This window comes from Emydura macquarii, unplaced genomic scaffold (genome assembly GCF_026122565.2).
Source record: "Emydura macquarii macquarii isolate MOO-44397 ecotype Brisbane River unplaced genomic scaffold, CSIRO-AGI_Emac_v2 contig_3044, whole genome shotgun sequence".
Lineage (NCBI taxonomy): Eukaryota > Metazoa > Chordata > Testudines > Chelidae > Emydura > Emydura macquarii.
Genome location: NW_027133181.1, coordinates 3,776,759 through 3,794,497, shown reverse-complemented (window position 1 = coordinate 3,794,497; position 17,739 = coordinate 3,776,759). Strand labels below are relative to the sequence as shown.

The 17,739-nt window shown below is 38.3% G+C and overlaps 1 protein-coding gene across 3 annotated transcripts in view; it reads right to left on the bottom strand.

Annotated features, from left to right (window-relative positions):
• Positions 1-17,739, bottom strand: part of LARP1B (La ribonucleoprotein 1B) — a 119,930-nt gene that overhangs the window by 28,284 nt on the left and 73,907 nt on the right. For 2 of the 3 annotated variants that reach the window (XM_067530173.1, XM_067530174.1), the window contains 3 exons: positions 13,035-13,178; positions 12,576-12,744; positions 8,577-8,721 (listed from right to left, as the gene is read on the bottom strand). In XM_067530173.1, the coding sequence (XP_067386274.1) occupies positions 8,577-8,721; positions 12,576-12,744; positions 13,035-13,178 (458 nt within the window). Of the gene's footprint in view, positions 1-8,576; positions 8,722-11,524; positions 12,004-12,575; positions 12,745-13,034; positions 13,179-17,739 lie in introns of those variants that run through there. The other variant, XM_067530175.1, reaches the window with a different exon arrangement.

Here is a 17,739-nt window from a genome sequence, read left to right as displayed (position 1 = left end):
AAGATTGTGTCCTTCTCTGCTCCTTTTAGATGCCCCGATGTATAGCCTAGACCATACAGTGGTTTAATTGCTACCTCAATATCTGTGACTTTGCTCCATTTGCCTGTTTGTTTATGCATATACCTGTTGTCTTAAATTTCTCTCATTAGAATATGGCTGAATTTGGCCACTGCATGTGGATAACTATCATTATTGTGTACTTGTCTGTTAACTGACATAATATTAACCTATGAGGAACAGGGTCTTACATTGTGACAATGAATCTTTTTGTTATGTGCTAATTGTCTAATAAAACTCAATCAAGTGGTCTAATCTAAGGTCTTAAATTCAAACCCTTATTGATAAACTGGTAACAGCTACTACAGAAGAGGCTAACATACTACAAAGCCGATGCCTGTCTTGAAAGATTAAGTCTAGTCTAAGAGCTTGGTTTACAGAGTAGCCTGCTTCAACTATGGAAGACTTAAAAGTAGACTGCCTTAGTATTTTAAGGCTGTAACAGACCTTTCCCTGGGCTTAGCCTGAAAGCTAAGAGGGAAAGATTTTTGTTCAACCTAAACGTTTGCTTGTTTTAACTCTGGGTTTTGATCAACCGAGACTTAGCCTTTTTTAACTCCAGGGGTTTTGGCAGGCCAGTTATGCCTGCCCAAATGTATATATACAGAAGCTGTATGCCCCCTGCTAGCCAACAGACACCACTGTGGAGCAACTTCATTGGGGAAGGAGCAGCATCAGTGAATGGCCTGGTTGGCAAGGATTGAAGGTGAGTGGCCTGTTTGAACCCCTAGGCCCTCCAGACAGATGAGCCACCCCAGGCTCCTGCCTCCTAGATCCCAGCCCAGTTGCCCACCAAACCTCCAGAAAGACCTTTTCACCAGTCAGACCCCTGCCTTCAAGCAGCTCTCAACTGGACCCCAGACTGCTGCCTCCCAGAGGCCTCATCCATAAATCCTCAACTCCCAGAGAACACCTACCCACCTATGTTAATTCTCCCAAACATTCTAGCACACACCCAGCTACAACAGCACTAGCATTCTTACCCCAGAATCCACACATCTACCCCAGCCATCTTGACAGCATCCAGCTACTCCCTGGACAGCAGCACCCGGACACTTGATTATCTGGGATTGCTCATCTACTGGCCTCATAACTGCCAAATTTTGTGCAGCAAAATGTCCAGTCCCTGCCACTGTTTGGAAAAGATATATCTACAATAACCTTAAGTTTACTCATTTTACATCAATTTGCTCATAAAATAATTTGCAGCGTCAAATGATCAGCACAACACTAGGCAGCTTTAGCTGGAAGCGTGTTGCCATTTTTGGTGATTTTACTGCACCTCTCAATAACTGGTGTTCTCCTTAAAGCCACAGCTATGAGTAAGGGTTGGGCACATTTTGTTTTTTGGAAAGTAAGTTCCTACCTCTCATGGTTGCAGAGAAAAGCTTAAAAATATTATCCTGTTCCACTTTAGAGACTCAACCCAGAAAATAAATAAAAGAACCCCCATTTCTTAAATCTCTTTTTTAAGCCAATTATGATTTTGCAGGGCCTGATTCATATTTAAAAAAACATTTGGGATGCCAATACTGTGAAGTTGCTATGGGAATTTTTATAACTTTATTTTAGTATCTACAGGACTTAAAATTATTTAAGAAAGTTGTATATCTTCCCCCTACATTTTTAATACTCCTGAGTAATCTTCTCTTCAATCCATAGTTCATGGATGTTGGATTGCTATGTGACAATGGAGTGAAGTGGCTGGACACTGTGTGCGATTTTAATGTCCGAAAAAAGAACATTTGATTTTTCCAAGTTGTGAATACTTTTTGTTGTATACACAAATATTCTTTCATGGCGAGTTCTTAGTCCTTCAGAGTAGTGAGACACTAGTCCTCTCTCCATAGCATAAGTTAGCATTTGACTTTAGGAAGAACTATGTCCCCAAACCAGAAGGGATCTCATGTTCTTGATAGACCCTTAGAATTCCTCCCACCATTCATTCCTTTCCTCAGCCTAGAACACCATTTGCCTATGTCCCATAATGGCATCTTCTTCTCACTGACAATTGGGCAGAAATTCCCTGGAGCAGGTCTCTAACACTTAAATTATTTTAAAGCGTTCAATTATACAAGGACTCCTGTGTCTTTCTTTTTCATCAAAAAAGTGTAAGCACGTTTAAGATTTACATTTCGTACCTTCCATGTAAGAAAGCACTTTGAGGCATGATCTAGATTTAAAAGTTTTACTGACATAATTACTTTGGTACGGGTTGAGACTTTTTTTATTGACAGTTATGCTGGTAAAAGCTCCTAGTGCAGACAATTACACTGTTATAAAGGTACTTGATTCCAGTATAACTTTATTTTGCTTCACAAAATTGAAATAAGCTATATCGGTATAAGCACTTTTAAACCAGTATAACTGTCTCTGTACTATGGTGGGTTTATTTTGGGATTCCCTCCTCCCCCCTTTTAACTATGCTGGTATAGTGCAGACAATACAAATACATTTAGTTAAATGAAACATTAAGTACAGTTGGCTACCCACAAAATCAGCTAAATTAGAGTTAATGTTCCAATTGTTAACTTAGCTGCTACGACTATACTATATGCTTTATAGGACATTTTCTATTCTTTATCTTAAGAGTATTACTGTTCATATCACAAATTGTAGGTGTATAGTGCTGTCAGCTTAGCCTCGCTGTTGAAACCTTAATGGAATACAGCCAGCTTAATCACACTTGATTCATTTTGTACCTATTATTACAAGTAATGACTAAGATGAAAAATAATTAGAAATTTATGGGAGGCGATCCTTTCAGTTTGTCTACTTTGACTATGGAGCTTGAGGAATGAAATTCACATTTTCTCATATTGGCATGGCTCTTTAACAACAGGGAAGAGAAAGTTTAAGAAAAGGAACTAAAAAAAAATTAACACAAGGGGGGCCAGAGCATGACCATAAGATCAATGTATATTAGTTAAAATTGTAATCTAAAATCTAAAAATGTTTTTAGCAATACCATCATGTCTGATCCATGTTAAAAAAACAGAGTTAGAAATACAAAATTATAAAATCTATTTGCATTCCTTAACCCTGATGCCAATATTTAAATTACTGTAACAAAATTTCTCAGTTATTGCACTGTTCTATTTTTGCATATTCTTAAAAGATCAAATTTAAAATATGTGATTCTAAAATCACAGGAACTGGCAGGATGACTCAGACAGATGAAGTACCTGAAACTTTAAAGTCTTATTTTACATTGACTAGAATCCCTTACATTATAATTTCCTGACTTCAATTTTAATTGAATAACATTGGTATGGATGAAAGATTAAGTTTGTTTCTAGAGAAAGATCATTCAAAACAGGTATAAGTTTGCAGTTAGTTTCCAATCAGCTCTTCATTAGCTGCATGCATATTCTCAAAGCATCTCTTGTGAAGCAAGCAGATTAAAACGTAAATGTTTTAACAGTATGCACACTTCAAACCTTAATCAAAATAATTTGTTTTGAAATCTATGAAGATCGTACTTCTCGATGAGCAATGCTTACATGCAAAATTTCAACTTAAAGTTCCACTCATCTTTTCCTCCCATCCCTCCTCAAAAACAGAGTTGTTACAAAAAAGATTCAATCAAACATGGCTCAAAATTTGCTCAGATTCTTCCCCTCAAAAAGGAAACCAAGGATGGAAATTTTTATTAGAAAAAGGGTTTTCAGAATATTATGAGAAATTTTAAACAGAGGATCAATGAAAACCATTTTGCAATCTTAATGATTTGGAGCAACTGCTGTAGCAAAATGAAGGTCACTCACCTGTAACTGCAGTTCTTCAAGATGGATGCTACACATTCATTCTTTTGGGGAGCACTAGTGATGCAACTCATAGTGAAATCTTCTTGTAGAAGTGCCCACTGAAGCGCTCTCATGCTTCCCCCAACTCTTCTTTACATTGTTCCTGAACGTTCTGAGGGCAGGACTATAAAAGGGGACATGATTCTTTGGCCAACTCAGTTTCTTCCACTGCTTTCTTAGGTGCAAGATTTTAATTAGGACTCTGAGGAAGAGAGGAAGGTGGGCAGGGAGAGTGAATGTGTAGAATCCATCCTGAAGAACTCCAGTTACAGGGGAATAACTTTCATTTCTTCTTCAAATGGCCTCTACATGTTCCCACTCTTGGGATAGTTTGATAAGCAGTACTGTCAACTCAGTACACTGCATTCTAAGTCAACAGTGACTGAGGACTGCCCTACCAAACTGCCACATCACATATCAAGATCCTAAATCAAGAGGATAACATTAAACAAATGTGTTTACAGAGCTCCATGTTGCAACTCTGCAGATTTCAATAATGGGAATATGCTTAAGCCACGCTATAGAAGCTGATTTAGCCCAAGTGGAATGTGTACTCACCCTTGCAGGAAGAGGGGCAGAAGTTAGTTTGTATCTCTCTTCCATATGTAGTCTAACCCATTTGTAGAAGCATTGTGCTGAGCCTGTTACAATTATCTCTAAGAAATAAAGCAATCTGGGGACTTTCTAAAGTATTTAGTTCTTTTTTAGATAGAAGGCTAATATCTATTTAGCATCTAATGTGTGCAGTTTTGCCTCACCTGAATGTTCATGAAGTCTGGGAAAGAATAGTAGCCGACTAACTGACTAGTTAAGATGGAAGTCAATTACCACCTTGGGCAGAAATTTAGGATGTGGACAAAGGACCACTTTGTTTTTTCTAGAAAATTGAACAGTGGGTCCACCTTCAAGGCTTGTAGTTCACTTACACTTCTGGCAGATGCTATTGCTACAACAAATACTGTTTTCACTGATAGATAAAACAGTAAGCATTCACTCAGTTTCAGATGGTCTCGTAAATTGAGTAAGGACTAATTTAAGGTCCCATGATGGTGTGGGATCCTTGACTGGCACTATACCCTTCATAAACCTTTCATACTATACCTTTTATAGACCACCTCCACTTGGAGCAATAGCACTTATGAGTAGATTGCTTACTGGAGTTTAGCAGGATGTGTTGTACATATGACAAAGAGTCTCTCTCTATATCAGTGAGTCCTACAGGTCATGCTGCCAGGTGTACCACTGGTCCATATACAAAATCCAGCCATCTTGCTGAGAATAACAGATCTGTGGTCACTGGGAGAGTACAATATACTACCCTGAAGAGGTGAAGGATATCTGAAAAGCACAGCTGTTTTGCCCAAGCTGGAGCAACCAGAATTACTCATTTTACTTTTTGTATTATTCTCTGGATTAAAGGAAATGGGGTAAAGGCACAGAGGAGACCTATTCTCCAGCTAAGTAGGAATGAATCTGAAATGGAGCAGAAGCTCAGGCATTGTGTGTCATTATGAACAGATCTACTTCTGGATGATGTCAGAAAGCCAAGATTTTCTTTGCCACTGATGTGTTTAGAGATCGTTGTGTAGCTCCTCCTTGTCTCTGCTGAGATAATCCACCAGGTTGTCCTTCCCTATTAGGTGAAGAGCTATCAGGTAAATGTGATGGATGTACCAACTCTATAGTGCTGTTACATCCTTGCATAGTTGTGACAAATGAGCTCCTCGCTGTTCGTTCACATATAACAGCTGTTGAATTGTCACTGAGTACTTTGCCTTATGAGGCAGAAAGGATCTGAGAGCTAAGACTGATTGCCTTCAACTCCAGTACACTGATACGTACCTATTTTTCAAAGTGCTTCCATTGACTGTGGTTACTGAAATGCACTCCTAGCCCAGGTTGGATGCATCCAACTGATAGTTGCTGATGGAAAAGAAGGATTGAATGCCACTCTTTTTAGGACACTGGCAGTGTCCATCATGTAAGAGACAGGAGCTCCTCTTCTGGGAGAAATAACTTAAGTACATGCAGTTAATTTCTCACCAGCCAATGTTATAGAACTCTCATTCTGAGATGAGCGTATGGAGTTATATAGGTTGTTAAAGCTAGGAGGCTCAGCCTGAAGAAGAGTATTACTGTTGGGTTGGGACTTCCCTGCAGTTTGATAATGGCATACAGAGTTTTGAGGGATCTTTCCTCCGGAGGGAAGACTCTTCCTGTTTAGGAATCTAAAATTATGCTGAAGACAGCAATTTCCAGTGTAGGAATTCTATTCCTATAGCTATTTGAAGATCCAACTTGTCCTACTGACAGCGGAGAGGCACTGGAACAGACATTCAGAATGGTAACACTCGTTACAGAAAGAGTATGACATGCTTTTAGGGATTTACCCTGACCAGCCACCTTCGACTTCAATCTAGGATCTAAGGATGTTAATAGGACTCAATCCAGAGGAATAAGAGCAACTTGGAACAGTGATTGGACTTATTGGCAGGGGCTGGCATTATGTACCACAACCCCTCCTGGAATCAGGAGTATTGGATTCAAAGGGTCGCTCCTAATAAGCCTGGCTCTGCTGAGACTGACACCTGTACCATTCTGCTACATTAGGAACTAGGGTCCTTTAGTACCAAGGGCTTTACTGCTCTTCTACCTGGATCAGAGGATGGTATATTCAACAAAAACTTAGGATGCTGCCTCTTAGTTCCCAAAGGAACAGAGCCAATGCAGGCCTCTCTTTATTCATGGAACCAGATTCATTAATACAAGAGGACTTGGTTGATATGGCTTCCTGCAGCAGGAGGGCTTCAAGCAGATTTTGACAGTCCTTACAGGCTCCTGGAGTAAAAATCCTGCATACTGCACAATGGAGAGGAAAATGCCCCTTCCCATAGCATATGAGACACCTCGTAAAGATGAGGCAGAAAAGACAGTAGGTGAAGAGGCACATCTTAAATCCTGGCCACCTTCCCTTCAGATCTGCCTCAGAATATGGGAAACTGCACTGGGATGCAGAACCTATAAGTATCCTGACAACTGTAAAACAAAAACACATTTCAATAAACTAAAACAATTAAACTACTTCTAAAACTAGCTAATGGCACTGCAATACTTGAAGAGGTGGTTCTGGAGAGGTTCCAGTCTGTTTGCAACTGTGGTTGGAAGAAACAGATAGCTGGAGTGCCACCCGCTTTATAGCCTCACTGTCAGAATATGTACAAACAATGAGAGAGTGGGCAGGAAGGGGTGCAAGAGTAGGCCAATGGATATGGCTATGAATCATTCCACCATCAGAGCTGCACTGCTGGCACATCCCAAAAGTGGAAATGTGTTGGGGTCATTCAAAGAATTAAAAAACTTTTCCATTCCTGGTCAACTTATTGGATCCTTATCAGTGTAACTCAATTCTTGTTAGCATGGATTGACAAACCCCTACTAGCTGGAGGACTAACTGATTGGAGATGGGTGGGGAGGAGAGAACACTCCAGTAAGATTTAGCACCAGTGAGCAGTGCAGTTTCTGGGCTACTGCCCTTTTTACTAAGGTGCTTTCCCTGGCTTGGGGGCTCCATCTTTTGGATCAGTCTCTGATAGTAGATATCTGATAAATCTGAAGCTCACCACACAACCCCACCAGCTGCTGCTAGAAGCATCGTTCTGGTCTTCTCCCTTTAGAATGCTTCCTGGATGCTGAAGGGAAGGCATGAAAAGAAAGGGCTCTTCAGTCCTCTAACCCAGTGGTTTTCAACCTTTCCAGATTACTGCACCCCTGTCAGGAGTCTGATTTGTCTTGTGTACCCCAAGTTTCACCTCACTTGCTTACAAAATCAGACATAAAAATACAAAAGTGTCACTGCACACTATTACAGAGAAATTGCTTACTTTCTCATTTTTACCATACAATTATAAAATAAACCAATTGGAATATAAATATTGTATTTACATTTCAGTGTGATACTTGAGCCAGTTTTTACTTGTGAGCCCTGTCTGAAGCCTGAGCTCCTGGCAGCGGGGCTGAAGCATGTAACTTAGCTTCATGGGGCCCCCTGTGGTGTGGGGCCACGGGCAGTTGCCCTGCTTGCCATCCCCTAATGCTGGCTCTACACTTGCGACCCCCTAAATCTGTCCTGTGACCCCACCTGGGGTTGCAACCCCCCAGGTTGAGAAACACTGATCTAGATTAGTTGATATACCCCCTGAAAGACATCCCTGGTTGAGAACCACTGCTTTAACCTTCTCCCAGACTCTTGGCTGCTGCAAGAAGGGGAGAGGAAAGTCTCTGCTTCTTTGCACCTACTCCAGTCTCTGCTTTTTGAAAGATTTTCACCACAGACATGACTGACAGTTTCACTACTGCCTAAAGATTTCTGAAAAGCAGTAGTGAAGCTCTTTTGTTAGTTTCATTCTACCACTTTTTGGCAAAGCTATAGCAGCAGTGTCCTCTCCTAGCAGACAGCACTGCACCAGTTTATACTGTTCACAGCTGGAAGGTTCTCGCTGTAGCCTTAACTGGCTAGCAACTTTTTTTTTTTTTTTTTTTTTTTTTTTTTAGTGTAAAAATTTCTGAAGAATTTGATGGCTTAGGCCATCCATACTCACCAAGGAATACTTACATCCTGCCACTTGCAAATGGGTGAATGGATTTTTCAAGACTTGATTGCAATACACTTTAAACCATGCAACATTTGTGTACATGCATCTAAAATCACTTTACCTCTAAAATTAGATTAACATTTGTAGTCAGAGCTTGCACACGATGGAAGCTGGCAATCAAAGAAATAGGCAAGAATCCTTGCTGGTCCATCTTTCTCCTCAGAAAGAAGTCTCTTTCCAAATTTTCTATGCTGAAATAATACTCGCTGCAGAGAGAAACATGTAAATGTGAACCCACTGTAGAGTACAGTTTCTTTGGTTATTTTTAAGCCAAGTTCATCTTTGTGAAAAACATTTATTACAAAATTTGGTATATTTTATTGTCAAAAAGAATGATGTTTATCACTGTATGTTTGTTACTTATGAGCTAAAAGTGATAGAAACAGCCTAGGTAATCAAATAAGACAAAGTGAACAGTACTTTAAAGGTGATCAGTAGAGTACATTCATCAGATACACAATCAAGGCCTCATTAACTCATTTACCCAATTAGGACAAATGAATGACAAAAGCAAAATAAAGTAAATTTCTCTTTTCTGATTGTTTTCTCCCTTTTAAATGGATGAGAGGAAAATGGTAATCTCTCAGCATTCATGTGGAAGAACGACTACAACTACTGCCTGCAGCCAGGCAGATATTTCCCATACAGTTGTATCAATGTACCTCCATCCTGATCTGTATCTTTTTTTTCCTACTCAGGTCCCCAGCAGATCAGAATATTTAGGTGTCTGATTCTAGAGTGAAGGCATAAGTACAGGCATTCAGTCTAGATAATATTTTCATGCAAGTTCAGATGAAAAAGAAAGAAGCAGAAAAACACGCTATCCATTTTTCAGTACACTGAGATATAGAGCCTGAATGCTCCAAAGGGTACTGACATCTTGTACTTGGCAAAAGTGAAGTTCTTCAAAAATAAGAGGTATAAAGGGATTGAGAAATGGGAGAAAAAAAAAAGGTGCAGTAGGTTCTGAAGGTAGTCCAGGTCAGGTGAAAGTTAGGGTGAGGGAAACATAGGAAAGACTCTCTAGGGTGATTAAGTTGCTTTATGAAATGATCCCAGCATGTCAAGATCTACCAGATTAAATGATGGTGTAAAGGAATGATGGAATTATAATTGACAGCCCACTGCAGAACAATATAAACCTGAAGACATCCTAGGAAGATGTATGGAAGATCAAACGGGCCAAGGCTAACAAAAAGCCGGACCCTGCAGACAGATCCTGTAGGAGACCGTTTACATGCACCCTAATTTCTTGGAGTGGAAGATAAACACCCCGTATGAATAATCTAGTTCTTTAGGAACTGGATACTTTAGGAAAAAGAGGGAGTTGAGAGTAGAATGCTGAGAGGATCTGAATGCTGAGAATTAACATATTAATGTAGATTAAAGGAATTTTGGTTTCTGGGGAGGATCATATTACGTGAAGACCCTCCCAGTGAAGTTGGACTCAAGGCTGAAGGTACCAAAAAGGAGACTGCAGTGTCACCATTGACTCAGGGCTCTAAATGAGAAACCAAATTTATTCTTTCTTCAAAGCTTTCAATATCAAAGTAGTTTGAAGTGCTAGCACTTCAAGAATTAACTCCAGCAAAGAAGAGATACAAAACTTCCGAACTGAAAGATGTAAACCACTCCTTAAGTCTGAATCAGCACAGAAGTGTCCTTAAGGCTCTTTTTTGCCTGAAAAGCATTAACTTGTTCAGCATGCGGTAAGCAAAGTAAACTTTGATCAATGAAGTCCTTCTGAACAACTGAATAGGACCCAACTTTTATTTCCCCTAATAATATTGCACATGCTATTCTGAAATCCTGAAGTACTTTTCCCAGCTGAAAGACAAACTACTACAGAAACACACTAACACCGTTAACTAAAATGTTACCTTTACATCTATAAGATAAAGGTAAAACCTCAGATGTGTTCGACCTAATCTCCCAAATTCCAAAAGCAGGAATGAATAAAGGAAACTGAAGTTGACTCAAACTTTTAACTGCTTTATTGGTGTCCACCATTCTGGAAGAGGGAATTTGAAAGAACATTAATGAAAATATTTATTTTTGTGTTCTTCCTGTCTTTCTCTGAAGTCTTTTGAACTCATTTCCCTTACCTTCCAGATATGCAAGTTTGGATGTATTTCTGTGATAACTTTAAATGAAATCTACTTTATGATGTGAACTAAAGCATTTTTTAAGAATCAACATAATATTTGAAGTAAGTCTGATGCAGTACATGCTTAGTTACATTCTAAAAAAATAAATACTTTAATATGCATATCTATAATAAGTCTCCTCCCCAAACATGTTGGTTTCCATTACATGTATAAATTGCTCTATCTTGACATTTTGTTCTTTACTGTAATCAGAAATCTGCTCAAATCTCAGTCACATGTAGATTGAATATTTTTCATGTTAATGAGGTTAATAGTTCTAAAAACTCATTTATACGCAAGGATTCAAAATAATCTTATTTGTCCAAATACCCTTACTTGCTTGGACTCCAAAAAGAACCCCTCTCTGGAGGGCTAAACATTCTGAACCAGTTTATTTTGCATAAACTTCCCTCTTTGGCATTCTATCTTTCATAATTTATATTTAAAATATCAGAAGCAGAATGTTGAAAACATTTCCATTTAGATGCCATTTAATAAATAATTGAGGAAGAAAGGTGGATTTCCATCCCTTTGTTCAGATGCAGTGAGAAAGGAAAAGATTATGGAACCTCACGGATTCCTAGAACCTTTTGAAATGAGGGAAAAAATGAAAGTTATGTTCTAAACCTGCTCAACAGTATCACTCATGAAAGGCAAACTCCACAACCAATGAATCTTAGGGATTTCCAACAAGCCAGGTAATGAATGACTCTGGTTAACCAGCCATTTTAAAAGCCTTTTACTGACACTTGCCAACATCTTGTTTCTAAAATAAAATACAAATAACATCAGAAGTCAGATGTGACCAATGCTGTGTCTGACATTTTGCTGAGCATCAGAGGGGGACATCACTGTGTCCTACCTTAGAAGATCTGGATTCTACACTGCATGCCCAGAAATCTGACCAACAGTGGAGTGTCTTTGCTCCTCCCTCACTTGTCTGAGGACAGTGGAGGCCGATTATTCTGACATGGAGCTGCATGTCCACTGTCAGGTCTCAGAGGGGCCTGGCAGCAAGAATTGCAAAAAAGACTGCGATATAGGTTTGAAGTTGATAGCCACATGTCAGATACTTTCTGCCCTTAAAGAGGCCTTTTTCTTCTTCTTTTTTTTTTTTTTTTTTGCATCAACTGTAACAAAAGAAGCAAGAGTAAAATGAGCAAATCGCTTCATGGAATACAAGGGCAATATAATCCACCCTAAAGGCATCACAGAGAAATGTCATTGGAAGTGTAGAAGAAGAAATATCTGCCAGTGGTCAAAAATGTCCCTTTTCATTAGTGACCTAGTGGTTTCCAGGGTTTTCATGACATGCCTCTTTGCGATAAGCAGTCTTCCAAATGGTTTCTTGCTCCTTAACGATGTACATGGAAAAGTAAGTATTTCAAATTATTGAAAAATCATTTCAAAACATTTTCTTAAAGCACACTGACAAAATACAGAGCTGAAGAAATTTTTTAAAATGAAATTGAGAACAAATGGGGGAAATTCCCTTCAGTAACTTCAGCTACATGCCCAGCAAAGAGTCTTACATGCTAGCAGACCAACAGTACTCTAAAGACAAGCAGACAGACATCCATACTTCAATTTCAAGACCAAGTAAAGGAGGATATGTACCATAAATAAGGAAGGTACATGGATTAAAGGCAGACTACAGTGCCTGAAGGTTGAAGATCTTCCTTAAAGTTCCCACTTCTTAGATAATCAGTTTTTTCACCCCATTACTCAGCAAAATTAGGCAGCTATTTACTAGTAATGGATCAACCTCAAATGGCTGGCAGGTAGTATCTTCAGCACTACTTCAATGGTATATTGAAGACAGAGGCCAAACATTGTTTGAAATGAATTATTTTATTTTAAGTAGATGCCTGAATTTTGTTTAAAAAAACTAATTCATTAAGCTGTGTACTTACATTTGACGTTTAATGTATTCTTTGAGCAGTGTTTCATCCACAGAATACATTTGCACTCCTGTTCCATCATCATAGCAATACATCATACTAGTGTTAAGTTCTGGTTGAAATGGCTGATCAGTCCTTTCACCATGTAGTTCTTGGTAACCATATGAATACTCATAGCTCACTTAAAAAAAAAAAGGAGTGAGGAGTAAGAGGGATGAAAAGAATTTAAGAGAAAAGCTCAATACAAAAATATTGTAAAAAATATAAAAAGAAAAATTATATTTGTGCAACAGGCATTCAGTATCTGTTCTCAATAAAAAGTGTCTGAGATATATTACTTGCAATATGATATGCAAGCCATATAGATTAATATACAGGATTTAATTTGTAGCAAGGAAGGGTTGTACAACTTAAATGTTTAAGTCTTAATATTAAATTATATTTTCTATCTTTTAACATCTACTGTCATACTTCGAGGGTTTCCTCTTCCACGCCCTCTTCCTCTGCCACGTCCTCTTCCTCTGTATCTAAAGAATCCTCGAATGCTACTACCCTCACTTCTCACACTGGAAACTTCGTCATGGTCATCTCTCTTCTCTCTATCACGGCGCCAACCTTTCAAAAAGAGAAAAAAACCGGTATGCTATAGACAATCAATTGAGAGGTTATACCATGAACAACATAGCCTCACAGAATTATTCCATAGGTATTAGGTATGTAATTTTGCACTGTAAAACATAAGCCAAACTTCACAGAAGCTGACAAGTAAAGGAGGAAGTGACTTTCAAGTATAATTGATCTTTAAAGCAAAAACTTATGAGGTGGCCTTAGCCATTCCATATTTAAGGCTGACTCTGACACTGAGCCAGAAAGGATTAAGCACGAATAGGCTAAATGACCTTTAAAGACATATTAGGAAAGTGCTGAAATGGTAATAAGGGCCATTCCTTGTAAATAATTAGCCAAGCCATGTTCGACTACAGCTTTGAAATATAGACTTGTATTGTTAAAGAATTAGACATAAATATGAATTATATGGGTCTGTGTTTACTTATAATCTTGTTAGAGGTTAACAATGTAACCAGATGGTTCCTGACTGTTACTATATTCTACTGATTCAGAGATCAAAAAGGGATATTAATATTTAAATAAAACTTGCATGTGATAATATCTGTGTCTTCATTTCTCTTTGAAGTTTGTAGTAAACTACCTGTACATGAACTGCTTAATGGATGCTGTTGAATACAACTAATTACTTGTGTATAGATCGAAAATAGAAGGTTCTATTTCAAAGCCACAGTGCATTAGCTATTTTTCACTCAAGGTATACCTACTAGAAGTCTATAAAAGGACTCTAGGGCCCTAATCCTGTATCTCAGAGTTGCTTAAATTTTGACAGGGGAAGCATGAGTTGCAAGACTGAGGTCCCAGCTCCAGTCTAGATTACCTTGCTATTTCTCATGAAAGAAGTAATGCAGATTCTACATATGAACTACCTATATGGATTAAAACTATCAACGGGTTCTGGAAAGAAATTTTTTGCAACTCACTGCTTACCATTTCTACTATAAAACTGACCTAATAACTTTATTCTGTCTGTATGTATAATGATCTTTTAACCAATACTCTCTTTTTTCTTTTTCAATAACACTTAGTTTAGTTAATAAGAACTGGCTGTAAGTGTGTATTTGAGTAAGATCAAAAATATTCATTGACCAGGTGGGTAATGTGTTCAGTCCTTTGGGATTGGTAGAACTTTATACATAACGAACAAAGATTTTCAGCTATCCTCATCATATCTGACTTGACTGTCTGGGTGGGAGCCCAGGGCTGGGTTGCTCTGAGGGAACTGTGGTTTTGTCTTTTGGGTAACCAGTAAGGTGTTTATTTGTTGCTGGTTTGATGACTCTAATTATTAGAAAAACCACCAGTTTTGGGGATTACATCCCATTTCTCTGCAGTTTACCCTAATTGAGCAATCTCCGTGTGGCCCCTCGAGCAGCCAAGGTCACACTGCCACAAGCTCTGTGTTTAACAACTAATATTTTGAAATGTTTTAAAGTCCACATACACATACGGATTGTCTTGGAAACTGTACTGCATCATCAGGATCCTAGGGTTGTTGTATTAATTTAGTTGGAATATGGGCCAAAGATATTAAAATAACCTAGTCACTATTCAACATTAAACAGTGTTAAGCAAAGTTTGAGATTTGGTATACAGAGACCTCTGCCTGCTTAGTACTATGGCAAACACACCACAAAAAAGCCTTTTCAATTTTTATTAAAGAAAGAGGAAAAACAGTTAAAGCATTTGAAATGGAAAATGTTCAAATGAAAGTCTCATTTAATAACATCTCTTGTTCCCTTTCCCTTTAGCTATATAGTTTTTAGAAGGGAGAAAAAATCCCTTGTTTGACAGTCTCTTATATGGTATTAAAGATGGTAATAACTGTCCTTTTGGGGGAAGAGAAGAAGATAGCTGAGATGGGCTGGAGTTGCTGCTTTTGAAATCCAATCCCATTTCATCCCAGTGGTGTCAGATTCCATCGGAGCCAGCAGAGGTCATCTGGCTTCCTATGTCTGGTCTGGACATCTTTCAGGATTGGGATAAAAGGTCCGGTGCCCCAGGAGATGATGGGGATGGCAGTCATGATGATAAAGCTCCCTCCGGTAGCCAGTTTTTCTCCTCAAAGTCTCTTTAAGAACCCATACAAAGAATGGTGGGGGAACAGCTCATCCTGCCATTATTTTGTCCACCAGTTAGGCCTAGTTTCAGATACACAAATTTTGATTCATGGATTTCTGGTTCCACAGTTCTATTATTTACCAGGCACGATCTCAACACAATCCTTGAGTTATATCAATAGGGCTTTTTGTTTGGACTAATTCAGTCTGTTTCCCTTTCGTACCTTTTCCCATCAACATTTATAGGTTATTGTGACATCTTATCAACATGCACATACTTTTTACTGATGAGCTCATACAAATAAGGTAAATTTGTAGTTCCAATTACTGCAACAGGGTAGAGTTAGTGGTGCAAATTTATGGTCATTTGATCAAGCGGTTCCTTATGTACAGCACCTGGAGAAAAAAAGACTTATAATACAGCTATCCTTTTTTTTGCATAGACGTGCAGCTCAAACTATTATGCTGATGGCCCCTAAAGTGATGTCATCTGAACAGACTTGATCTCATATAATATCTGGTATCCATTGTTAAGCTAAGCAAGCAATATTTAGAAAGTTATTAATATTTCAATCTGGTTCTAAAAACTGGTGCATACCAAGGATCCCAGAACAGAGAAATTGATTTGTGCACATGCCACAAGACTGCAGTTTTGTAGAGAGCAAAAATATTTAGAGGCACACTGGACAGACTCACTGGGTAGCTCAGGAAAACATACTGAAGGCAATGAACTTGAGCACCATCCACGACCTGTGAATTCAAGTCTTGACATTAACAGATTTCTGAGAATGTCTGCTGCGCACATTAATATTGGCCTGCATTCTGCTCCAGGTTAAGGGCCACACAGTGGCTCCTTTTGGAAGTTTTTCCCTCAGAGCAAAGCTTTTCATTTAACAGCCAATATTTCTAAATGTTCTCAAATCCATATCCATAATCGGACTGTTTTGAAAACTGCAACACCTCATCAGACCTACAGGACAAAGTTAGCGGTCTAAGCTTGGGATCTTTTGATCAAGGTCTTCTGCAGATAAAATCAGCTTCTTATGGGGCGACTGCTACATTCAAATTGCTCTAAAATTCACAGACAGAAAACTGATGTCTTGAAAAGTGATGTGCCACAAGAAGGTCTGAAGCAGAATTTGCGGTGCAAATTTAGAGTCATTTGGTCAATGGATTCCTGAGATATAGTGCACCCTCTTCCAAAAGTGAGCTGTTTATAAAATGTTCAAAATCTTACGTTTCTATTAGTGCAGAGGCAGGAAAAAAAATAAGGCTTTAGCTCTCAGCTATGTATATAATTGGAATGCTCCCATGCTGAGTCACTAACAATATCATGGAAATAATTTAAAATTTATTGCATCAGGCTTGCCAACAGCAATTCCGGGCCCCAGGGCAGAACAGTCAATGGGACCCCCTACGAAAGGGATGGCTGAGGTTTATGACACTACTTTTTATCCTATTGATAACAACGAACCCACTATGCGTAAGTTGTGGCATTGCTTGATGTAGTTAACTTTTTCTTTCCAGTTACAGAACCAGTATTAAACAAACTGTGCACCTAAATATAAGGTGTAGAATTTGTTATTGTGAATTACATATTTATTTAAATAAATACATTATGAAATGAATTAAAATTAATATGTGAAACATTTAAAGAAGCATGAAGCAAGAAAACACCTAAGTATCAAGAAGGCTAAATGAACACCTAATTGTGATTTGTGTGTAATCTAAAGACAAGGAAAAACTGATATACAAGATGTAACTGAATACGAACAAATTTAAAATGTACAATAATAAAGCAAGTATTTAAAAATATTTTTAAAAATACTTACAATATCTGAAGGCAGAAGGGATCCTAAAAATGCAACTTTTCAGGATTTTTTTGCAGCAAAATCATCAATTATATTTTCAAAGATCAATGACCTGGCAAAATTGTGCTCAACAGTAAGATCAGCAAGACCATTAAGTCTTTCTTGTCTGATTGTTGATCCTTTTGATTTGTTTAATTTTGCTGAAAGATCTTTGGGCTTCAGAAACAGTGACAGGTATGGTACAGAACATCCACAGTTACAGTGAAATTAGGAAAAAAATATTCCAATTTAAACTCATGAATTTTATTCAACAGCTCTAGTTTGCCTTATAAATTGCTTTCAAGTGTTTCACCTCACTGATGCCGTCCATGAATACGTTGTCATTCTCTGCAGAAAACAGAACATGTGTTTTCAGTTTGAATATCAGTGAATTCCAAATATAACCACAAAAAGGTGAAATAATTATTGATATCTCTTGCTATACCTGAAACTGCTGTGTTAATCCCCTGATTACACAGTCAAAAAGCTTGTAAAAGTATTCACTTTAAAAATCTCTCTCTTCATTCTCTTCTCTCAGCTGAATTTCTGGTGTTTCATCATGAAACAGCTCTCTCTTTTTTGTGCATTTCTTGGGAATTTCAGTTTCGGTTGGCAGATCTGTTGACATGGCTTTGGCTG